Raw genomic sequence first — 25,250 nt, forward strand, 5'->3', positions numbered from 1 at the left:
TTTATTGAGTGTTCATTCTGATTGGTTTGCAGGGAGGTTGTGTGATGTTGGGTTAAGCAAATATCCCATAGTTTCTGCTGCACGTTCCCCTCACTTTCCTTATTACAAAAAGTCCAGGTTTTGATACTGGTTTGTTGCGCTAGAGCACCAAATTGACTGTTGTTGCAGAACCTGAACCTACTGGTATGTGAATGAATCCCACTCACAAAATGGCAACAACGGTCTGTTAGGTCTTTTAGTCCGCACAAGCAAATGTCAAAAAATTGTATGGGTTTTTAAGCAAACACAAACAAAATGACCTTTATACCCTTAGCCAGCAGTGTTTGTTTTTTCCGTTGTCTCTAGACATGCACTTACACAGTCAAAATTCAAACATATTACTTAACGTGACCCCTCCACTGAGAATATTGGGCAGCTGATATAAGAAAGTCTTGATTTTGGTCATTAACATAGCTAAAGAAAGGGGCCCACGTTTCTTGGAAGGTGTCTCTATTTGTTGTGCCTTTATTTGCCTTCCTGTGTGTGGTGAGATGCTCAGACATTGCTATATCAAAGATACTATTTTCCCACATGTTCAGAGAAATTGGGGTTGTCTTTAAGGTGTCACAAGATCCTGTGGTTTGTGGTGGATTTGTCATAGTGGGGAAAATGTCCACTCACCTATGCTGGGGCAACTGATTTTCACAGATCTCCGGGCTACCTAAGCCCTGCATCTCTTTCCCCCACCCCCAAATCTACTTCTGTTGTTGTTTAGTCGTGTCCGACTCTTCGTGACCCCATGGACCAGAGCACGCCAGGCACTCCTGTCTTCCACTGCCTCCCACAGTCTGGTCAAACTCATGCTGGTAACTTCGACAACACTGTCCAACCATCTCGTCCTCTGTCGTCCCCTTCTCCTTGTGCCCTCCATGTTTCCCACCATCAGGGTCTTTTCCAGGGAGTCTTGTCTTCTCATGAGGTGGCCAAAGTATTGGAGCCTCAGCTTCAGGATCTGTCCTTCCAGTGAGCACTCAAGGCTGATTTCCTTCAGAATGGATAGGTTTGATCTTCTTGCATTCCATGGGACTCTCAAGAGTCTCCTCCAGCACCATATTTCAAAAGCATAAATTCTTTGGCAATCAGCCTTCTTTATGGTCCAGCTCTCACTTCTACTCCTAAAATGGCCTAACTGAGCCGCTACTTGTTTGCATAGGAACCAGGGCAAGCTACTCTGTCCACTTACACTCAAGTGTGACTTAGCGCAGCACCTCTTCAAGGGAATTTCTCATGAGATAATTCAATGCTAAAGCATTGAGTAGGATCGGGAAATTTGCATCACGGCGAAACTGCTACTCATTTAATTTTGGGGAAGATTGTGGGTACCGTACTGAATGTGGGGCAAGTCAAGACTGCCCCCACCTCTGTTCATGGAGCCCACCTAGGATGGTCCTACGATGTGGTGTTGACTGCAAGGTAGAGTGGAAAATGCCACTCACCACCTTATTAAAATGGCAAAATCTATTTCTATTCGTGTGTGGGTGAATTGGGGGTGGCTGGAGGGGCTATTAACCTGGCTGTTAATTTTTTCCTTAGCTCATACTCAGTGATCCACATTAAATGTACACATACCAGAAATGGTCTGCCATTTTCTGACTGGTTTGGGGGCTTACAGAGGCGACTGGAAGGTGTTTTGGTTTGGCATTAAGAGATGATTCATGGATATTCCAAACCAAGCTCTTGTGCCTAAGCATGATGACTGCAAATCTATGACTAAACTTTCCTAATAATTTATGTTTTAGTCATATATGAAGCTTCATATTTTTAGTATACTGTATATATCTAAGCTTTTTTTTTAAAAAAAAAACCTCTTGCTGTAGCAGGAGGGAAAATCCTCCTCATCATTTATATTTCATCACTCCAGTTCCTCTCCCCCTCCCCCTCCCCAATTTATCAGCAGCAAAATACATTTTGTATTCTCCTTCCCTTCCATCCCAACCTCACTTATGGATAGGGTTAGATTTGGGGGGGGGACATATTTGAACCCCCAAATTAGAGGGAAAGCACATACTGATATCCGGCAAATTCTGCTAAAAACATTTTTTGTTTCAGGAAGCCCAGCCCGATATGTAGAAGTTACACGTGTTTTATTTCCTTTTAGCTGCTGTTGATGTCAATAATCTTTTGAATATTTGTAAATACCAGTTTTTCAACTTTTTTTAAAAAAAAAAACTGGCAATTTCAATGTTTTATATTTTTGTAAACGGCTTAGAGGTTTTCTCGCAATAAGCGGCGCATTCATTTTATTTAATAACCAAATAGAGGTCAAGATTTGCATCATATTTGCATATGCTAATATATAGGTGTAGGTGAAAATTTATAAAGGGCGAGTGTCATTTAAACAGAAATGCACCACAGTTTGGGAAGGCTGAGGGCAAGTTTCACTTCCCTTTCTCCTCCCCCCCCATAGATGTTTTTTGTTTCACTGCCCATTTAAAAATAATTAATTTGATACGGTGTTGGTGACTTGGTTCCGTATTCCACGCTTTTATAACTTTATGATGTGTTAATGATTTTATGGTACACTGCCGTGGTATTTTTTAAAATAAAGCTGGAAAAGAGTGAGGCGCCTTCCCCCATGGGCAGATTTTAGTCACCCGAAAGGGTGGGATTTGCATAAGCCTGATCCAATTCACTGGCACAAACCATTGCAATGAAGCTCCAGTTCAGTGGGGCTGTTATATAATGTCTGCAATCAGTGTGTTAGGAATGAAAAGTTGGGTTGTATACAAGTAAGTTCTACTCAAGGATATACCCATTGAAACCAGTGGGCCTACGTTAGTCATGTCCATTGACTTCCATGAGTCTAGAACTATCAGCCCAATAAACTTCTAGGGAGTGGCGGACTGTTTAGACGGGGGTTAGGTACACGCCATAAATGTAGAGCACACTTAAAGCACATTGCTCCCCCTTGAAAAAATCATGGGAACTTGTAGTTTACTCCCTCGGAGAGCTACAATTCCCAGCACCCTCAGCAAACTACAGTTCCCAGTTGGGAGAAGCCCAGGTGCTTTCTATTGCTGTGTTTGGGGCTCTTCCTTCTTCTTAGCTATTATTATTATTATTATTATTATTATTATTATTATTATTATTAATTATTTCTATTATTTATTACCCTGGCCATCTGACTGGGTTGCCCCAGCCACTCTGGGCGACTTCCAACAGAATATAAAAACACAATGAGACATCAAACATTGAAAGCTATATAGGGCTGCCTTCACACTCTTTGCGGCTTGGACTGCATGCACATCTGTGTGTATTACATGGCAGGGAGTGGGGTGGAATGTCATTACAGCTGCCATATATCTGGATTTTCCCAAACATTACCTGGATTTCAAAGGTGAAACTTTTGGTGGTTTCCTTTAAAAAAAACACACCAAAAAAAAAAACAGCTTAGCATCTTTCTGGGTGTCCCGGTTTTCATTTTTTGAAATATGGCCACCCTATTATCCTTCGAATTTTCCACCTCATATATTCAAAGGTTTTAGACATACTGTGTGAATAAGTTTCTCACAGCCATCCATGAGTTCTTGGGTGTTTCTCTCTCCGCCCCCCCGCCCCCCCCCCCCGTTTTCTGGCCATCCGTCCCAAGTCTTTCTCTGTTTCTGTCCCCTTCTCGCTTTCTCTGAAAATAGAAGCTGCATCTATTTCTGAACCGGAAGCTCGTGGAGGGGAGGGGAGTGAGGTAGAGGGATTGGGTGGGGGCCGGGGGGGCAAGAGGGAAGTGGATTTGGTAAAGGTCAGGGGGGGTAAGAAGGAAACAGAGCTGTTTTTGCATCTGTCGCCGTCACTTCAAGCCGCTTAGCTTGAAGAACGAAAAGATGGAGCGACTGTCATTTGGATGGAGCTGTTCTGCTGGGAGAGTGTGTGTGTGTGTGTGTGTGTGGAATGTCCTGGAAATATATTGACCGCTGGAAAGTAGATCATAGCACTGAACTATTAGGGCTGGGTGCAGTAATTGATGAAGCCAGCTGGAATACAGACAAGATTATCTCCTGTGGGAAGAGATAAGGAGTCAAAAGGCTTCTCCCATACAGCATTGGAGCCCAGGCTGCCCCCCCCCTTATTACTACAACAGTTCTCTGTGGGATAAGCATTTAGGCTCCGCTTCCCTGCTTAAGTTTTGAGCCACAAAGACTCCTGGGGGGTTTTATGGCCCCCTCCAGACGATTCCAAGGAAGCAGATGATAAAAAAAATGTATTGCCATTTGCTTGAATTATCACACAGAGATCACTTGCTCACAGGGCTGTTGTGAGGAAAGAAATAATCTTGATGTCCCATACGCACCCTCAAATTATCTGGTGGAACAATGGAATCCAAACAAGGCAACGTAGGTTACGTCCGCACCATACATTTAAATCGCATTTGTAAACTTTTAACAGTCCTGGCTTCCCTAGAGAATGGCAGTTTACAGAGCAACAGTTCCCAGCACTCTTAGCAAACTGCAGTGTCCTGGATTCTTTGGGGAAAACTATGCTTTGAACCTAAAGTCAATGTGAACCTTAGTTACCTCCTCCACATCCACCTTTCTTCCTCCCAAGGAGTTCTTCCTTTCTGTGTTTGGAAGGTAAGGCCCTCTGCCTCCTCCTGCATAGACTATCAAGCCTAGATAAATGATGGGAGAGGTTATAACAGTGCAATCCCATGCATATCTACTCAGGAGTAAGTCTCACTGAGATGAATGTGGATGGTTTCTTGTTAAGTATGTATGGGATTGCAGTCTAAGTGGTGTAAGGGCTTTCCCACAATTCCTCTTGTCCCACTGCTTCCATGTGCCCTCCCCAACAAAACCTGCTCTTTAGTGCTCAATCGCAGCAAACAACAATTCAGGTTTTCTCTGGATTGACGTTTGCTCCAATTTTGCAGTAAAGAGCAGCTTTTCCCTGGGAAACGAGTGGGGCACAGGGAAAACTGTGCCTAGAAAGTGTGGGTGAAGCAGAAAACTCTGCAGGGGGTTGGACTAGAGGACCTTTGGGGTCCGTTCCAACTCTACGATTCTATGATTTTGGGCATGAGACACATGGAAGTGTGGGCAAGCCCAGTCTTCTTGTTCTGAATACCAGAGCTCATGAAATCAAGCCAAACACTTGTAGCTTTTTCTTTCCCCTTCATGTAAATTAATAGGTTGGAGTTCATTGTCTCAAAGTTAGACGTGATGGTAAGCTTTTTAAGACAGGGTTTTCAGACAAATTCAAGAGAGAGAGCTCTAACAGCGCCCATTCACCCAGCTAGATGAAAGTTTGATCTCTTGTTTATCTCCACCATATTGAAAGTTTGATGTTCAGAAGTACAATATGACTGAGATGCTGAAGATTACAATCTTTGGTTTATTATCTCCATCGTGCTCTTTGAGCTTCTGGCTGGTCACAGTCTGGAGGCAGAAGGCTGGGGTTTCACAGACTTTTTTTGCTCTGAGGCAGTGTTTATGTGGTTATTCCAGTTTGAATAATTTCGTAGGGACTGCAGTTTGAATTCAGGGCAGCGGCTCGTAACAACTGATGTTAGTACATTCATTTTGAAAACTTCTTGTGCCTTAACCTCAAAACAACCAATCTAGCAACGTGGGGCTATTTTATTCCTGTTTTACAAATGGTTGTGTTTTTTCTCTCCCCTTCCCTCCACAACACTGTTTAGGAGGATGTTCCCATTTCTGAGCTTCAACATCTCTGGACTGGACCCTGTCGCCCATTACAGCATCTTTGTGGACATTGTGTTAGTGGATCAACACCATTGGCGATACCAAGGCGGGAAATGGGTGCAGTGCGGCAAAGCAGAAGGAAATATGCCAGGTATGAGGGAGGAATTATCTTCCAGTGCAGAGTTAGACATATTAGCCCATGGGTAGGGAATCTACAAAATCCACGGTTGGGCCATGACTTTATTAGGACTAACCAAAATGTCACAGAACAGCAGCAAACTTTTGAATTCCCCAGTGCTTGAAATCCTGCCACAGTTTTGTGACCACAAGTGTTCTTTCAACTTAGGTCTTCCTATGTTTGTTGGACTACAGTTCCCATCATCCCCAGCCAGGTCAGTCAGGGGAGAGAGGCGATGGGAATTGTAGTCCAACATCATCTGAGGAAAAACATTGCTACAGAACACATTTCCTTTGTTCCCCCTTCATTCCTTCATCATGGCTAGTTTCTTTATATATGTTTTCCCATGGTAAACGATTCTCAGAAAGTAGCTCACATCAGGAAAGTTTGCATAATAAAAATAAAATTTTATTCACTTTTTACATTTATATACCACCTTTATATTCCAAGGTGATGTATATGGTTCCCTCCCCCCCCCATTTCAGCCTTACAACAACCCTGTGAGGTAGGTGAGGCTGAGAGGCAGTGACTGGCCCGAGGGGCTTCATGTCTGAGTGGGGATTCGAACCCTGCTCTCCCAGGTGCTGGTACAATGCTCTAACCATTATGTCACACTGGCTCTAAAATATAGCGCCATTTCAAGAAAACCAACCGTTGCAAAACATAACGGTATTTAAATAGTCATTAAAAAATTAGATTGGCAATTGAAGAGCTCATATTAACAAATACACACTAAGGCTAAACATTTCACTAACAATTTAGCCTAAATAATAATAATAATTTTTTATTTATACCCCGCCCTCCCCAGCCAAGGCCGGGCTCAGGGCAGCTAACAAGCAATAATAAAAACAAGTTGAATGAATGCAACTTAAAAACAAGATTTAAATACAGTATTAAAATATTGAAACAAAATATTAAAATGCAGCCTCATCACAGGAGGAGAAAGGAAAAAGAAAGAGGGAGAGGGAATCAAATTGGCTCCAAGCCAAAGGCCAGGCGGAACAACTCTGTCTTACAGGCCCTGCGGAAAGAAATCAGATCCTGCAGGGCCCTGGTCTCGTGAGGCAGAGCATTCCACCAGGCCGGAGCCAGAGTTGAAAAGGCCCTGGCTCTGGTTGAAGCTAATCTGACTTCCTTAGGGCCCGGGACCACTAGGGTGTTGCTATTTATGGACCTTGAGGCTCTCCATGGGGCATACTGGGAGAAATACAAGAATAATCCACCTCGGCAGCTCAGTTGGCAGAGCACGACACTCTTCATCTCAGAGTTATGGGTTCAAGTCTCATGTTGGGCAAAAGATTCCTGCATTGCAGGAGGATGGAATAAATTACCCGTCATGGTCTCTTTCAACTCTACAATTCTGTGATGACACAAATACCCGCTAAATGTTGCCCCCAACAACAACAGTTAAATTACTTGGGGCCTTATCCTGCTAGGCTGCATGGAAATGAGCCAGACAGAGAAGCAACATCTAGGTTTTGCAGGACTCAAGCAAAGCGAGGGGAAAGCACTCTGCAAATTCTTGTGGGATTTCTTGCATTTACTTCTACTTCACGTGTGAATCTTGTGCCAAATTCAACATAACAACTGTCCTCCAAAAAGTCGTATATGAAAGTTCTAACCATGAGAATATTTGAAGAATTTTGAATATGGGAAATTGTTCTAATCTAGCTGGGTTATTTAAGACCTTTTTCGCCGGGAGCCCAAATTCAGCCTTTCGTTCTTGGTGGCAGTTTTCAATTAGACCCTAAATGAATTTGGCAAGGGAAAGTTCTGAAGTCCACCCCCCCCCCCTTTTCTCCTACACATGAATTTGCTGATCGGTGGGTGGGTGGTGAGACTTTTATTTTCCCGTAATGTAGATTCCCTTTTATTTAATTGATAATTTATTTACTTGAACTTTTATAGTCCTCAAGTCTTACATACCCAGGGCAGTTTAGAGCATTTGCAGAGAACTTTTGAACAAAGACATCACAACAGTTTTAAATTAAAAAAAAAAAAGTTTATTTAAATCTAACCAAATACTTTTGGAAATGAAATCACAGTACATCTTTTTTTTATTTTAGTCTAGCAGCTGCTGCCTTTGCCCTGTTTGCTCTGCAGCGCCCCCACCTCCCCATTCTCAGGAGCTACAGCCCCATCTGGTGGTCCAGAGAAGAAACTGAATCGCTTCATTGTTAAAGCACAGTGCCCTGCACAGAACCATTTTGATAACGTTGTGCATTTACTTTGCTACTACCTAAGCCACTAGTCTGCACCCCATGCATTTAGTATTAAGAGCTGAGCATCCAGAGCAGAGAACATGCCTTGAATTCTGGCACCTTTCTTTTGAAAGCTCAAGAATGTAACTACATGCTCTCTCTAGGGAAATTTGCCTGATGTTATATACCCATGTCCTTTGCGTGCCAAGCAAAGGCCTTCTTTTGTTTTCCCAGAGCTTTTTAAATATTAGCTGAACATGGTTTTAACCTGCTGCGATGTATTAACTCTGCCATTTTTAATTCAGCTTCTTGAGCATTTATTGTTTGAATGGTTTTTAATGTTAACAGTCCTTGAAGTTCTCTGTACATAAGGGGCAGGATGTAAGTTTAAGAAGAAACACACAAACACACAGAGTGAACAAATAACCAAATGAAATATTATAATTCACTTTCAGTAAATTTATTTTACAGATCAGTCCATGTCATAGCTCTCAACCTTTCCCTTTTCTTGCGAGGAATTCTATTCGGAAAAAGGGAATTTCCCTTTTAAAAAGGGAAAAGTTGACAGCTATGGTCCACGTGAATCATTAAACCCTTTCAAAGTACACAAAAAATATTTTTCTTTCGCTTTTTACGTTGTACACTCCTTACACCATCTTGGTTTGCTAGGATCAATACATACGTTTTGCTCTATATTTGAGAGATTCACCCACTGACCCCCCTCTAAATTCTACGCAGTGACTTATATTTAATCTTCCATCTGTCCAACAGCAGGCATTCATTTAAAGTTCGCTGTGATTCTTGCCTCTTCCACCTGCAACGGGAATCTGAAATGATAGTCCCGGTTGTGATCTTATCTTGGACAAGGTCATCAATTTGCTTCCTATTGGGCCTGGCTCCATAATGCAGGGGTGGGGGGCATGAATGAAACCTGCAGCAATGACTGTCCCCAGTTGCTGCTGCTGCTATGTGCCCACTCCCATCTGCCTGCACTGCTGCAGCTGCCAGCCTCTCTTTCACGATCATAGACTTACCCACCTGCAGTACCATAATTGGACAGGAGCTGAGCCGTCAGCTGGCACCCATCCTATTACGCCAGGTGGGCAATGTGTCAGTTCAGCCAGGTGTGTGCACCCCAGTGTGCTTAACACCAGGCCTGGCTTCTCTGTGCTATGCTCCAAGCTCTGAAACAATTTTCAACACTGCTTATTTATCACGACTTCCAACAAGAAACCCTTGGCATGATTGTTGGAGCTCAGGAAGAGCTCTCAGCAGCCCCACAGTTCAGCAATTCCTTAGGGTTCTTTGTGTTAGAATTCCTGCTCCATGATTGCAGTCATGGGATTGTTGTCTTTCACATGACAGTATATGTTTTGACTCCACAGAGTGGGAAGTGACGGAGACAGGATGCTTGTGTTACTGTGTTCCTTGAAGTGGGACTCTTGTCCTTTGTTCTTTCTCCTTGCTGTCTGATGCTAGAGAGAGAGAGGGAGCCATGTTGCAGTGCACCGTGTGTGTTTATATGTAAATAAAGTAGATTAGCCAAAATGCTGAGTTGCTGCGGTTCTGTCATGCAAGCTGCGAACTCTGTGAATCCCTAAGTGTGTCTGTTGGCATCGGTCGCTGTGATGTTCGGGCAGAATAAAGCTTCTGAAGCTCCTGAACGAAAGACCAGAAGGCATGTGTCTCTGCCAGAGTCCTACTCAAGTGTAGGATAAGCTCCTGACACTTTGTAGGACAATCTAGTTGGAGTGATTTTGAAGCAGTTTAAATGTTTGTTGTGTAGACCAACGCTAGGGCTGTCTGTGCTTTGACCTGGACCTAGGCAATAAGGCTGAGAGATACTTACTAGAAATGCCCTCTTTCTGGCAGGGAATCGCACATACATGCACCCAGATTCTCCCAACACCGGAGCCCACTGGATGCGGCAGGAGATTTCCTTCGGGAAGCTGAAGCTCACCAATAACAAAGGAGCGTCCAACAATGTCACACAGGTAATGGTGGCTTCCTAAATCAGTTTTCTCCTCCAAACAAAACAAAATCAGGAGAGTTAATGTCATGGAATATACTGACAAAATGTTATTCATGGATCTTGTGCCTTGTCCTGTTTGTCCGGCAGATGATCGTGCTACAGTCCTTGCACAAGTACCAGCCCCGTCTACATGTCACTGAGGCAAAGGACGGCGAGGTGGACAAAGTACACCCTTCCATCTGTAGCCAGACCTTCACCTTCCCCGAGACTCAGTTCATTGCCGTTACAGCGTACCAGAATGCTGACGTGAGTTTGCAATCTCGGTCGCGACTGCTCACCGTTTGGATAACAGATGAGATAGAAGGGGTCGGGTCGGGTCTGGGAAATAGGGTCATATTGGTCTGTGCAGGGTTTGGGAACTGAGGTATGCATTCACCTGGAATCTGTGAGTGCGGGTTTTTCATATTTCAGCATCGGTGTAACCTCAGAACATGCCGAAAGTATTTGAAACTCGAGTGCTTCTGAGCATAAGCGAGAGTGTGAGAGCGTAGAGGAAGGGGAGCTGTGTTGCTTGCCACAAGTTTTTATAATGCACTAGTTAATACATACCTATGATATTTGTGTAGGCATATAAACCTATCACGGTAGGCTTGCTAACTAGGATGAAAATAACTTTCTGCCTGTGGCAAAACGTTCCTGGCAAAAAGACATTTTTTCTTAATTGAGGGGTGATGTCCTCCTAAACAACAGAGTAACAACTTGTGTGTTTATTGCACATAATCTGATAGCCCGTAAAAGCTCACAGAAGACAGATTCTACCACCTCCGTAGGCAGTGATGCTGTTGACTGACACCAAATGTTTAACATACTAAAGCTATGGTGCTTGTGACTTCATAAACAAGAAGTGGGAGAGTTCAAACCATAGTTTAGTGTGATGATAACAAGCCACAGCAAGCCTCACGCTTGTGTGCTGCCCACCAACCCCACCCAAATCTACCTTTCTCTTTTACTTAACCACAGCTTTGTAGTGTTATCTAAAACAGCTTATTTTAAGTTTTTCATTCATCCCATCATTCACTACATCGGTATCCAAATCCCATCATGATGGGATTTGGTGGCAGGAATAAAGGAGGTAGAGGAATGGAAGCAGATTAAAGGCTATGAAGGAATTTGGAAGTATATGGGGTGCAATGAGGTACATCTGTTTTTCTGGTACTGAACTTCAGAACAATAGCTTTCTTCTTTGTTTTCGCTTAGATCACCCAGCTGAAGATAGACCACAATCCTTTTGCTAAAGGCTTCCGGGACAACTTTGATTCGTAAGTCTCTCTTCTACTTGCCCAGTGTCAATTTGGCTTGCCTGTTTGAGTACATGTCCGTCCCGGGGGGAGACTGCTGTGGCAACGTCCCGATTTCAATTTTTAAAACTCTGCATCACAATCCTGCAAAAATGCTCACGTTCTCCTACACCCACCTACTTCAACTGTTTCTGTTAAGTAGCACCTTCTAGCACCTGGGGGGAATATTTAATACAGTTCAGTTCAGATAGCACACCAAACCACAGCTCTAAAGGAAGCTTTAACTATGGTTTGGCGCAATTCCATAATGACAAACCGTGGCCTGCAAATGAAGACAGCAAAGCCAAGAAGCAGAAGCTGTGGCTTGAAGTGGGTTTTGAAAGCGGTGTGCTGTCCCATTTAAGGCATTAACTTCCTGTTTCGCCCTGTCCATTTACTGTCCTCCAGGATGTACACCACGGCCGAAGGAGACCGCACAACTCCATCCCCGCCCAGTGCCGCCAGCTGCCAGCAGCTCCTCACCAGCAGCCGCTTCCAGCCCTTCTTGCACGATCAGTACACGCTCCCTCAGAGCCGCTTCTACAACCGGGAGCGGGCCCCTCTGCCTCTGCCGCCCAAGGAGACCCACCACTGGTATTTCGCTTCCCAGCAGCCCCCTTCCGCCCCTCTGGAATACGGCACCTACGAGGGCGACTTCAGAGGGAACAAATTCATGCCGTACGGGATGAAGCCCTTTGCCCTGCAGGCGGCGCCACACCCCTCCTTGCCCTATTACCAGGAGCATCCCTTTGGGCCCCCTGCCACCTGGAGCTCCCCACCTCAGTATCACCACCCCAAGCCCACCCCGGGGGCCTTGAGCTGGTTCCGGCCCATGAGGGACTTGCAGGCGGTGCCCTCTGTCGACGAGAAAGGGAAGGACAGTGAAGGCTGGGCCGAGCCTGGCTCTGTGAAGTCGGCCGATTCCTCGGACTCCGGGTTGTACGAAGCCGAGTGCAAGCGCCGCCGTGTGTCCCCCTACGTCTCCAGCGCCGAGAGCTCCCCGCCCATCCGCAACGGGGAGCTCTATGACAAAGAAGGAGGGGATGGGGGCTATTATGGCTTCTATGGCAACTGAAGTGGGAAGGCGGGATAGAAACCTGTGAGGGAAACACGGGGTGGGGGCCTTCTCACCATCCAGCTCTCCTCCGTTCATATCAGGGGTAACCTGTAAAAAGGAAAATGGACAGCCCCCCTTCTTGGTTTGGGGGAAAGTTTCGCACCTTTGGCATAAATGAAGCTGTATGTAGTTGTATCTCCCCGCCCCTGTTCAGCCACTTCCAGGTGCTAGTCTGCTGGTGTTAAAAAATGCGCTCCCCTTTGCGGACAGATGCCCGCATGGTGGCGGCGATTTCAGATCTTGGGCTTGTGTTCAGACCCGAAGAGCTTTCACTCATTTGTGCAGCAGCGCAGCCTGCGCTTGCTAGGGCAGCTTCCTGTCTCCGCTCCCATCCATGTTTAGTTCTGGGGCTGTGTCACTGGGGAGAACGGAAGCAAAATTTCTTCAGAGATTCAAAGCCCAGGGAGAAATTCAGAAATAAAAATTCAACTTTGGGTGGGATGGGTTTTGAAAGCCACATGGTGCTCGTCGGGTTAAAGTCAACCCTGATCCAGCCAAGGAAATCTGCGTACAGAAGCAGGCTTCGTTGTACTCCTCACTTGCTGAATTGGGAAACACAGGGGAAAAACTGTGTCTGTATGAGATCGTCCCGCTGTGGTGCATTGGTTAGAATGGGGTAGGCGTTCCAGTGTATATTTTGAGGGCATATCCCCTCCTGTGCTACTGCACACCTGTTCACACATTGACATCACATGAAACGAGATTCAGATTGAGATGATTACGTTCATACTCTGGTTTCCCCAGCATGCCTGTTTGGGATTCCTGGGTGGGGAGCAGCTAGAAATCAGGAAAATTTGCTTGAGAAAAATTCTGCCCTTGAAACTCATTGCAGTTCTGAGACTTCGTTTGCAAAATCAGTATCTTTTGGCCCACTTCAGAGAGGGACTGGGAACCTTGAGCATGAATCAGATGCAATTCAATACAGGCCAGAATGCACATTTGAGTTCTAATTATGTCTGTCCGCACCACATTGCATTCAATGTAATGAGCATGTGAATGTGCATTTAAAAGGCATTCCCACATCCTCGCTCTGGAGTCGTGTGCAATTATCATTATAGGTGATGATACGTAGTTTGGGGCAAGAGAACTGCTACCCCTAAGGCCTGCGCTCACTTCAGCCAGAAATCTGGGATGTCACAGCCATGCTCCCTTACAAATGCTCTTGGGCCATTCCTGGGTCGCCATTTCTCAAGTAAACTGCGAATTTCACACATCTGAGATAAATACTCTGTTTTAAGCTCGCTGGGTTTGACAAGAGGGCGCTGGCTGCCTTCCCATTCTCAGTTCAGCCCTAGAACATGAAAACAAGCCAGAGGTTAAAGCCAGCTCTGGAGTTCTTCATCCCAGCCTAGCCAATGGTTTGAAAACACGTGATAATGCAAACCACCCATTTTTGCTAACCAGTGCTTTTTCTTCTTGATAAAGAGCTGCTGGAACTCACCATGAACACCTCCCTCCGTTCTCTTATAATGGCAATATGGCACCCAAGTGAGTTCCGGCAAGTTCCACCTGGAAAACAGCCCCGCTAACTAACCAGCATATTCTCAGATGGGCATTTCCCAGCACTGCCTTTAGGCAGACTTGGAAATGCTGAAACACCTTCCTCCATCTCTTGGGATTTCAAGAACCGGAATTCAGGGTCCAAGAACATGTGGAAAGATTCCTGGGGATCAAAGAAACATCAGGGTGGGGGTGGGGATAGCCCTGCAACATGGACTCTCTTCAAACAGCGTCAGACCTGGGCAATACAGGAAGCGCTAGTGCCGTGAACAGCCGCCACCCATCAAAAGCAACAACAGAAAAGGCCAGGCCATAGGTGGGATTTATGCAGCACAAAGATTTACCTGCCTTTTTCTCTCTCCCCCCGCCCCCCCCCCCGCTTCCTACATGCCAGACAACAGCCATGAGCCCTCAACGAAGGCCAGTGCCCCAAATTAGTAAATTGAACCAGAAGGGATGGCAAACCTATGGACATCCAGATATTGCTTGACTACAAGTCCCACCCTCCCTGACCATTGGCCACAGGGGCTGGGGCTGCTGGGAGTTTGAATCCGGCAACACCTGAAGGGCCACAGGTTTCCTCATCTCTGGTATAAAGGGACAGGTTTATCAGGTAGTCCTCTTGTGCCAGATGTGGAGACGCCTACGCAGAGAGATTGGAGGAGAGGCGAAGTAGGGGGGAAACAACCTCTTGTACAGAGCCCTAGGGGTTATCCGTACAGAAAGCCCCTTGGGTAATTTTTGTAGCATTGTGCCTCACTGTTTAGCTGTGTGCGCCACAGATCACACAATTTGATTTGGTGAGATCCCCAAAGCAGAAGCCAATTGCAAAAAAAGGGGCAAGTTATCTGGGCATCTTTGCATGCATGCCTCCCTAGAAATAAAACAAGAGACACCATACATTTCAATGGGGCAGGTCTACAATGAACAGTGGATTGTGTCCAAAATGATCATATTTAAAGCCCTCCGTAATTAGTTTTATGGAAAGCAGGAGGCAAAGACATAGGTTGTATTTTTATACTTCCACCTCCTCCTCTAAAGACATTTCCTCTCCCCCTTCCCTCCCTCAAATCTTGGTGGTATTTTATAATCCTGGAAAGACTTGATGGTCATTTGGTGAAGTGAATTTTAATTATGCTAGACAATCAAATGGGACACTCTCTCCCCTTTTAAGCGCTCCCCGTGGCTCGGCAAACCCGGCTGAGTTTCTCGGAGGCGGAGGGGGGAGTTAGGCTCAGCTCTCCTAACTGTTTACACTCTTAAAACAACAAAAAAATTATGTAGATGTAAAAGACACAACGGTCTTTGTGGTGTTTTGAGGTTCTCTCTTTTTTAAATTTTATTTTTCAAGACAACAAAAATTCTTGACAATTGCAAATATTTATTGAAAGCAGTGTACAGGCTGCCTGTTGAGTTGTCGTTTTGGCTTAAGAATTTCTTTAAATAAACTGTAAAGCTGTTAGTTCTTTGGGTGTCTTTCCACGTGCCAAATGCAGCCTGCCATATCTGTCAAATTTCTTCTGCAAGGTACCTATTCCTTATATTTTAAGACAGTAGCTCCATCTATAGTTTGGAGATAGTATTGATGTACCTCACTGGGTCGTGGTTAGGACGCCAAGCATTATTGCTTACTTGTCTACAGGAAAAGAAACTTAAATTATCCGTGCCAAGTGTCCTTATGCCTCACTCCCCACCGGCAGGCTCACATCCAGACCAAGCCATTGTTGCTTCTGCCCCCAAGTGGATTCACCTCATGGGCCGAAGTCGTGTGCTCCAGCATTCCTTGCAACGTAGCAGAGGCTAATGGTCGTCCCCCCCCCCCAAATAATAATCTTGGGAAGTGTCATTTGTAAAGGATGCTGAGTGTTGTTGGGAATTGCAGCTCTCTATGAAGGGAATAGGGGTCTTCTAACAACTCTGCACCCTTAAAGTTCCCAGGATTCTTTGGGGGAAACTATGACTGTTTAAAGTGGTATCATACGGCTTTAAAGGTTTGGTGCAGGCATGGCCCTTATTATGATTATGATAAATTATAATAATTTATACCCCGCCCATCTGGCCAGGCCTCCCCAGCCACTCTGGGCGGCTCCCAACAGAATATTAAAAACACCAAACATTAAAAACTTCCCTGAACAGGGCTGCCTTCAGATGTCTTCTAAAAGTCAGATAGTTGTTTATTTCTTTGATACCTGATGGGAGGGCGTTCACAGGGCGGGTGCCACTACCAAGAAGGCCCTCTGCCTGGTACCCTGTAACTTTGCTTCTCGCAGTGAGGGAACTGACAGAAGGCCCTCAGAGCTGGACCTGTATCCAGGCTGAGTGATGGGGGTGGAGAAGCTCCTTCAGGTATACAGGGCTGAGGCCGTTTAGGGCTTTAAAGGTCAGCACCGACACTTTGACTTGTGCTCGGAGATGTACTGAGAGCCATTGTAGTTAAGTACTTCCTCTGGCTGCTTGTCACTTTCCTGCACCATCGCAGAGCTGGTAGCTGCAGTAACACGCATCTGTCAAAATGATCTTAAACTGGTGCTGTAGCACAGTATCTTTGGCAGTGATTCACCCTTTTGAACCTTTCCACAACCATAGATTTATGAGGTGACATCTGCCCACTACCTGCAATATGGGCCTGCTAAAAATAAATAAAATGGCTCCTATTCCAGAGTTGCTTTTAGGGGGATAATACGTACTGTGCACATTGAGCAGTCAAAAAAGGGCATACGATTGGTGGCTTGTTTTTTTTTTAAACTACTATTCAATTGGGATGTGGGTGGCGCTGTGGGTTAAACCACAGAGCCTAGAAGGTTGGCAGTTCAAATCCCCGCGATGGGGTGAGCTCCCGTTTCTTGGTTCCTGCTCCTGCCAATCTAGCAGTTCGAAAGCACATCAAAGTGCAAGTAGATAAATAGGTACCGCTCCGGCGGGAGGGTAAACGGCATTTCCGTGCGCTGCTCTGGTTCACCAGAAGCGACTTAGTCATGCTGGCTCCCTTGGCCAGTAAAGCGAGATGAGCGTCACAACCCGGCCACGACTGGACCTAATGGTCAGGGGTCCCTTTACTCTTTATCTTTACTATTCAGTTATTGATGGTGAGGAACAAGCAGTTGATCACACATGCTTGCCGGCTGAGGAGGATGAACAAAATGGCCGCCACACGCTGGAACCTTTCTGAAATCTTTGTTTTTATTATTGGACACGCCGTGGAGTGTTCAAGCCACAACACAAAGACAGAACAGAGGCCAGTCAACATGGACGCAGAAGACGGAACGGCGGCTCATCACTGGACCAGCCAGGTGAGGTGAACGAAGAGCAGGCCGACCTGCTTTGTGGGCCAGACAAGACATTAAAGACAACCAGCACACAGAAAGGAGGGGCAGACAACAAGACAGGACACCAATCTGGATCAGTTGGGCAAGAAATCTTCAGGAAGGGGCAGAAAGGGAGGAGCGAATAACGGAATAAATTAAAGCTCCCCTTCCTATGCAGTGATTATCAAAACCCTTTCAGGAAGTATCTCTTAAAATAGAAGATCAAAGCTGAAAAGTGAGGCTCAGTTTCCAACAGTGTGCAAACCACCCTCTCCCAGCAAGGAAGGGAACCAAAGTGCTTTGTAGACATTCAGTTAACGATGCCGCCCACTTCAGACCCGCGTAAATGGTAAGGCTGGGCCAGTAAACAAGAAAAAAGCAGGAAAAGGTTCTTGACCACCTCGGGGTGAGTTGGGCGGCACAGTGGTGAACTGCAGTAAAAGAACATAGAGTCTGGACGCTAAAAATATATAAAGCTGTGATTTCCCTAGGCTGCCCTGCATCCAGATTGGGAATTCAGAGAACTGAGGGCTGCTTCACATGTTGCATTTCTCCACTTCGGCAGTAGATGTTCGTTTTCGTAACGCTGGGAAAGCTCACAGGTTTGCAGGATATAGGAGCATGGAAGATGGGCCTAGTTCTGCATGATGGTCTCATACTTGTGCCTGAACTTTGTAACTTCATAAAGACATGCAGCATTTTCCAGTTACAGTACTTCCCAAAACAGAGTTTGAAAACTGGGTGGGGGATGAAACCAGGAACAAAAACCATAAAATTGGAAAGCTAGGTGTGAACGGAGCCATTGGACTGAGCTTGCAACACCTTGTAACCCACCAAGCCAAATTAACCATATGTACTGCAGCCCCTCTGGCGTTCAATAAATCTGGAAATGCAACGATAGTGGGGATTGTCAAACACTCGCTGGTCTGCATTGGCTTGGTGGGCCACAACTCGTGAGGGCCTGTTCTAGACTCAGCCAGAATTTCCTCCTTTTTTTCCCTCCCTTTAAAACAGGACCAGAGCCTCAGGATAGTCTATATTCCTCTTGCCACAGCAGAGAAAGAGATCGGAATATGTGTTTTGCTCTCATGACACACACACACCTCTACATTCAATCATAATCGAGGCAGCTTTGCATATCACAAGTTCTGATAGACCCTGACCGGATGCTGAGGTACAAATTTCTGCAAAGGATTGTGGGAGTGTCAGTGTTTCCTTTTTAAAATTATTGCTTCAAATGCTGAAGGGCAGTGGGGAGGAGGAGAACGGCTTACAATCCTAGCAAATGGGGAGGGAAGGAGATACCAGAGATGAAGGGAAACAAAACACACACAGAATGTCCTGATTCAATGCTATAAGCCCCAACAGTGGCCCAGAACTCAGAGGACTTCCTTAAGGCGTGGGGAAAAGTCCTGGAGTCTCCGCCATACCAGGCATCTCTGGCTCAGAGCGACATTAACCCAATTCCTGCCCTTGCGGGGAGAAAGAGAGTTGCCTCAGAGGACTACCACAGCTTCACATATTAATCTGCTCCTGGAGCAGGAATTCCTAACCTAGGCCAGGCTTTACCTCAGAACAACCACCGGGAGCGACTTGAAAACAACCAAAAAAAAACAGGAGGGGAGGGAGGGCGCGACCAGCCACCCCCCAGAAGGAAACTACTAGGTAGTCAGGAGGACCCAAAACGTCCGGTATCCAGGCTTCGCTGTGCAAACAACCACTCCACGCTGGAGCACACGTTTGCCACTGTTCTCTGAGCAAAAGGCAAGCTTCGAAAATTTAAAGAGCGGTCCCCCATTTTCAAGTTGCTTAGGTCCAGTCTGGCTGCTTCTGCCCCGGAGCCGATTTGCGACTCGGCGGGTGTTAAAGTGCTTCCTGTCGCCATCCGCGGCAACCCAAGGCTCCACACCAAGGTCTGCCTAGCCAGCAGGCAGCAGCTTTGAGGAGGCGAGATGGACGACGGTCGCCTTCCTCAAGTGTGCGAGGGGGGTAGGGCTGCTTTGGAAGTGCATGGCGCAACACCGGAAGGCGTTCCTCCGCTTGACGAGGTGCTGGTAATCCCAGGATTGCATGCCTTGGTCACCTTTGTGCTTATCTAGCAGGGGGTCCTTGTTCTCTGGTCTCCTACCCCCCCCCCCCCCCGCTTTGGGAGATGGCGGGCAGGCACAGCCGCTCCCGCAGTTGCTAACCGCTACCACAAGACGGCGCTGTCCATATTGCTGAAGCCAGGCTCCGCCCTCAGCTTCCAGTAGCTGCTGTTGGTTAACCAGGATTCTTTGCCATTTGCATCCACTTGCCGCCTGCCAGGAAGAAGGAAGAAGAAAAGGAGCCCATTAGAAGTCAGGGTTAACAGTTTGGCGAGGGGAGATGCATCTGGAGCCACTACCAATTCATGTTTCAAAAGCAGGGCATGTTTTGATTCACCCCTCGGAAGCAGGGAACTAGGATGTTGACAGGATGCAACCTATGGTGTGTGTGTGTGTGTGTGTGTGTGTGTGTGTGTGTGTGTGTGTGTGTAGTAAAAAAGAATCATGTCCCAAAAAAGGATGGATCCCGCAACCTGTATATAGGTGCATATCAAGGAAGACTACATGTTTAATTTTAATTTTGCATCCTCTGCTCTGCTTCTATAAATGGCAAGGAGACTCGAGTTCCACCTCCTCGCAACAGGACACTTTGCTTCACCAACCATGGTTAACTCCTGGTTTGCTAAATAAACCACAGCTTACATGAACCATGGGTTGGCGTTTATGTAAAAACCTGGCCAGAGGCTCCATGGAGGAAGAAACAACAGGAAGCAAAGGAGGAAGTACCTGAAGAAGCGCGCCTGATGAAGAATGTTGTTGTCCTCCATCACCCGACGCCGGTCTCGCTGCAACTGCTCGATCCGCCGCTTCTGCGACTCTGCGGCCTGCACATTTCCCTCTTCTAGGTACCTGGAGAGTGGGGAGGAGAAGGGCGCCAAACCCAGTCATATTCATTTCCTTTTCATATCAAAAACTTGTGTGTGCACATCTATGGGGTGTAAATGGCAGCCAGGATATGCAGGAAAGCTTACGATGGCCTTGCGTTTTTTATGTTCGCTCATTTCCCTAATTTTTGTGTATATCAGCTTTAGCATGGATGCTGCAAAAACGGGGATTTCTATGAACAGAAGCTGCCTTGAACACCTTACCAGCAGAAAAGTAGGCTATCTGAAACAAAAGAGGAAAAGACAGTCCCCAATGGCTTTCCTGCCCTCACCTTTGGTCAGGCCTCAGACGCGTATCTGTGGAGGGAAGGAGACGCTTGAGCTCCGGCGTTAACTCGTTGAGCTCCAAGGCAAACTGAGTGAAACCATAGTTCTTCTCGAAGTCTCGAGGCATGGGGTCTGGAAGTGGCAGGGGAGACACAAGGCAGAGAGAGAAAGATTTCAGAAGATCAGGTGCCCACCACCCACCACCCACTTACTCTGACAGGTTGATCCTACCTAAATCTCTCAAAAGCTGCGGATTGTATTGGTTGCTGGTCATGCAAAGTGGCCTGAGATGAGAGTGGGGACCGGTTGCTGAATTTACATAGGCCTGCCCAAAAGAAGGTGCTTCTTGCCAGAATAAGCACCCTTTTCACTATTGTTTGCTTTGTTGCTTTGTGGCCCAGAGTTAGTTGAAAAGAGTTTGTTTTTATTTTCTGCCTGCCTCAAAGGTTGTATCCCACGTTCTCAAAGTCATGCACTATCACATAGCTGTGTTTCCAGACAATAGCTGCCCTGGTCTGTTGCACATTTATGTTCCCACATTCATCCTTGAACGTTCCAGGCACGTTAAGCAAGGCAAGCTTTCCTGTTTCCTTAAAATGGGGTATGCTGGTTGCTAGACAAGCAAGCAGGTCTGAGATGAGGGAGGGGATTAGGACAACAGCTGCTGATGTCACAAAGGATTCTGTGCTTCCCAGAAGAACAGGAAGTCATCTTTCTTGCAGTTCCTTTCTGTTATGGACCAATGCAATAAATGCTATTCATTGATTCCTATGCAGTTATTATGAGATGTGGGTGTTAAGGAACTGGGAGCTCAAAGGAAAGGTCCCCAAACAAAGTTTATTACTTTCCTCGCCTCCTCAGATTACAGGATATCACTCCCACTCTGACAGCAAAAGTGGTTCAGGAAAAGATGGGCAAACAGATTCACAGATGCATGGAAGAATGCTATAACAATAAGGATCCATTTGATGGTGGCTCTTGCACAGTTTCCATTCCCTTCAATAGGACTTCCCCAGGAGAACACCTTAATGATTTGCGCTCCATGGGTCAGATCAACTGTCTACCCTTAACGGCCCCCAAATTATGTCGCCAAAGATGTCTGCTTCATGGTAGGGGAGCCTTTGGCTACTTGGACCCTACCCAGCAACTATCCCTCCCACAGCTTCCATACCTTTAGAAGCCATATTTACATGTACTTCCGAGGTTCAACAACAATAACTAGAAATTTGATAAATTTGATCTCTGGTTTCAAACTAAGACCAAGCACCACCCGCATCAGAAATCCAGGTTCCGTGAGTTTCCACAAAGAACTGTGGAATTGTTGCATTCACGGAACTGTAGCATTTCAGAACGGACTCATCAGCCATTGTGGGGCAAGACCTACAGGAGTACCAGTAACTGCCAGTTTCCCCCATTGCCCCGGTGCAAGCAGTTCCTTACTGGGCCTCCAGATGCACTTGCCGACAGGGGCCACGCCGCGATACAACCCGTCGTGCCACTTCCCGAAGAGCCGGTGGATAACCTTGCCGCTATGGCTGAAAATGGCGCCCTGCACCTCGTTGACCCCGGAACCCCAGTACCGTGCCTGCCAGAGAGGGGAGGGTGCGGTTAGAGCAGGGAGGATGGCTCCACACAATCAGGTGTCAATGCAGGCAGGAACAGGGTGGGAAGAATAGGGCTGGAAGGAGAGACTGAAGGGTGGGAGGGCAGGGAGAAACCTGGGAGTAAAAGGCAGGGAATCAATTTGGGGGTCAGGTGTTAGTGTAAGAATGAAAAGGACTCCAGAGCGGGGAGGGGAATCTCAGGATGGTTAGAGAGACACAGGCCTGTTTGCACTTTAAACCATAGTTAAAGGTAAAGGGATAAGGGACCCCTGACCATTAGGTCCAGTCGTGGCCGACTCTGGGGTTGCAAATAGATAAATAGGTACCACTCCGGCAGGAAGGTAAATGGTGTTTCCGTGCGTTGCTCTGTTTCACCAGAAGCGGTGCTCATCTCACTTTATTGGCCAGGGGAGCCGGCATACAGCTTCCAGGTCATGTGGCCAGCATGACTAAGCCGCTTCTGGTGAAACAGAGCAACGCACGGAAACACCATTTACCTTCCTGCCGGAGTGGTACCTATTTATCTACTTGCACTTTGACGTGCTTTCGAGCTGCTAGGTTGGCAGGAGCAGGGACCGAGCAACGGGAGCTCACCCCATTGCGGGGATTCGAACCACCAACCTTCTGATCGGCAAGCCCTAGGCTCAGTGGTTTAACCCACAGCGCCACCTGTGTCCCATAGTTAAGCTTAACCATGGTTTAAAGGTGGAACATGCAGCATGCTGATGCATAGATGCAAATTGCGGCCACCTTACACCTTCCCTGCTTCTGCAGTGCTAAGAGCCAAGCTATGGTTTGGATTAGCATCACTTACAAACCTGGAATCATGGTTTGTTTCTCTTCAAACAACCAAGGTTTTCTTATTTAGTTTACTGCTCACAGTTTGTTTGGAGGAAACATACCAGAAGCCCCAGTTCAAAACTAATGCTAAGCCAAACCATAGGTTAAATCTCAGCAACGGGCAGCAGAAAGAGTGAAGCAGCTGTTATCTTTTCCATTTGCACCATCAAGCTGCTTGTTCATCTTTAAACCATGGTTAAAGTTAACCAAGGTTTAAAGTGATCTCTGAATGCTGCTGCAGAGTGAAGAATCTCCAGTAACAGGCACGGGGGGGGGGGGGGGAGGGAAGGGGGAAAGAGACTGAAAGCTCAAAAAAGATGGAGTGAGGAGTGCAGAATGAAGACACTGTGCAGCAGGGGTGAGGCAGTCCAAGGGAAAGAACCCAGGTACCACAAGATGTGTCAGGAAAGAGGGAGAGGCACCAGAGGGCAGGGCCGTAGCTCTGTGGCAGAGCACCTGCCTTGCAATCAGAAGGTCCCATGTTCAATCCTGGGTATCTCCAGGTTCGGCTGAGAAAGACCAACGCCCCAAACCCCAGTCCAAATGTAGACAAGACTGAGCTGGGATGGGCAAGTGACTCAGTATAACACAGCTTTGAATGTTCAAATTCAGATGCCAGAGGCTGGGTTCAGAGCCAAGAGGGGTGGGATTTGAAGGTACCAGAGGAAGGGGCAAGCACAGAGCAGAAGGAGCAGGGGGGCGAGGGAAGAATGCAGACAAAACAGCCCCAGGTCAGAACCTACCTTGCAGAAGGTGATCTTGCAGTGGTAGGTGCTGTCTCTCGTGTTCCGGATCAGCACCTCGCCGTAGTGCTCGATCCAGCGCTGCCCACTCAAGATATTGTGGATGCAGGAAGTCACCTTGTTCCATTCGTAGTGATCCCCAAACCTTTCATTGGGAGAAAGAAAGAAAGGGGGATCCAGGGTCTGGAGGTGGGTGGAAAATCCACCAAGGTTCAAAGGGGCAGGAAACAGGACGGGCAACTCACCTGGGAAGGTGGACGTTCACTGTACCCACGGGGATTATCTCCAAGGATTTGCCCCAGAATTTATTTTTCCACTTCATGTCTAAGCAAAGCAAAATATTTGGGGTGGGGGGTAGAGAGAGAGAGAAATATGAAGTGAGGTCACACTAACTATGGAAGGTAAACCAAATTGTGAAGTGGGGTAGTGACTGCAGCACAGATTATGAGCCTACTCTAAAGGCATTCTTCTAGGATAGTGTTTCCCAAACTTAGGTCTCCTGCTTTTTTTGAACTACAATTCCCATCATCCTTGACCACTGGTCCTGCTAGCTAGGGATGATGGGAATTGTAGTCCGGAAAAAACCGATGGACACCCAAGTTTGGGAAACACTGTTCTAAGGAAGAGAAAGAAAGAAAGAAAGAAAGAAAGAAAGAAAGAAAGAAAGAAAGAAAGAAAGAAAGAAAGAAAGAGAGAAAGAAAGAGAAAGAAAGAGAAAATACAATGCTATGGCCAATGGTATCTGCAAGTTGACTTTTCTGACAGAGCCCATCCTGGCCTCCTATTGTCAAATGCAAATAAGTTTGTGCTTGAGTCCATGTGTGGGGAACCTTCAGCCCTCCAGATCTTCCTGAACTACAACAGCCATAATCCCCTAGCAAGCAGGGCCAAGATGTACCGTATTTTTCACCCTATAGGAGGCACTTTTTCCCCTCCAAAAATGAAGGGGAAATCTGTGTGCATCCTATGGGGCGAATGCAAGCTTTCACTGAAGCCTGGAGAGCGAGAGGCGTCGGTGTGCGCGGCTGGGGGGGGATTTTTATTTATTTATTTCCCCCCAAAAAAAAGAGGTGCGCCCTATGGGCCAGTGCGCCCTATAGGGCGAAAAATACGGTAGTCCAGCAAAATAAGGAGGGTCACAGGTTCCCCACACATGCTTTTGTTTATCGGTGAGGAAGGGACACATGCTCAGAAAACACTTGTTCATGTTCAAGAGCTGACTCCTCAAATGTTTTAAAATCTGATTTGGGACAGAACTCTGTCGACAACCTGGAACGGTCTTTTTGACCCAAGAAACAAAGCGCACACTCCCCCACCCCCAAAGAGAGCTCCTGGGTGCTATTTTCTTTCCCCCCTGCACACTCCTTCCAGGCATGTATTTGCTTTTACCTTGAAGCCTCACCTTGCCAGAATACGAAGTTGTCAGACTCTGCGTGGCAAGCCGAAACAGGAGGATGGTGGCAGACCTGCAGTTTAGGTGGGGCAGAAGGAAGAGAATAAGTCATCAGCGTTTCAGGGGTGGGCACCTTCAAAAAGTGTG

At 46.6% G+C, this 25,250-nt stretch overlaps 2 protein-coding genes across 5 annotated transcripts in view; one reads left to right on the forward strand and one right to left on the reverse strand.

The window, feature by feature from the left end:
• The window catches only part of TBX21 (T-box transcription factor 21), a 50,625-nt gene extending 38,044 nt beyond the window's left edge, over positions 1–12,581 (forward strand). The window contains exons 2-6 of the mRNA XM_081885622.1: positions 5,672–5,826; positions 9,927–10,048; positions 10,174–10,332; positions 11,284–11,345; positions 11,772–12,581. Of these exons, the coding sequence (XP_081741748.1) occupies positions 5,672–5,826; positions 9,927–10,048; positions 10,174–10,332; positions 11,284–11,345; positions 11,772–12,438 (1,165 nt within the window). The 3' untranslated portion in view covers positions 12,439–12,581. The remainder of the gene's footprint in view (positions 1–5,671; positions 5,827–9,926; positions 10,049–10,173; positions 10,333–11,283; positions 11,346–11,771) is intronic.
• A 4,561-nt stretch (positions 12,582–17,142) lies between these two features.
• OSBPL7 (oxysterol binding protein like 7) overlaps positions 17,143–25,250 on the reverse strand; it is a 36,297-nt gene continuing 28,189 nt past the window's right edge. For 3 of the 4 annotated variants that reach the window (XM_081885582.1, XM_081885584.1, XM_081885583.1), the window contains exons 17-23: positions 25,113–25,176; positions 23,956–24,034; positions 23,711–23,855; positions 21,964–22,108; positions 20,529–20,655; positions 20,099–20,221; positions 17,143–19,585 (exon numbers count right to left, since the gene is read on the reverse strand). In XM_081885582.1, coding sequence (XP_081741708.1) covers positions 19,477–19,585; positions 20,099–20,221; positions 20,529–20,655; positions 21,964–22,108; positions 23,711–23,855; positions 23,956–24,034; positions 25,113–25,176 — 792 coding nt within the window. In that variant the 3' untranslated portion in view covers positions 17,143–19,476. Of the gene's footprint in view, positions 19,586–20,098; positions 20,222–20,528; positions 20,656–21,963; positions 22,109–23,710; positions 23,856–23,955; positions 24,035–25,112; positions 25,177–25,250 lie in introns of those variants that run through there. The other variant, XR_014162410.1, reaches the window with a different exon arrangement.

Source organism: Podarcis melisellensis (genome assembly GCF_964234715.1).
Source record: "Podarcis melisellensis genome assembly, chromosome: 13".
NCBI lineage: Eukaryota > Metazoa > Chordata > Lepidosauria > Squamata > Lacertidae > Podarcis > Podarcis melisellensis.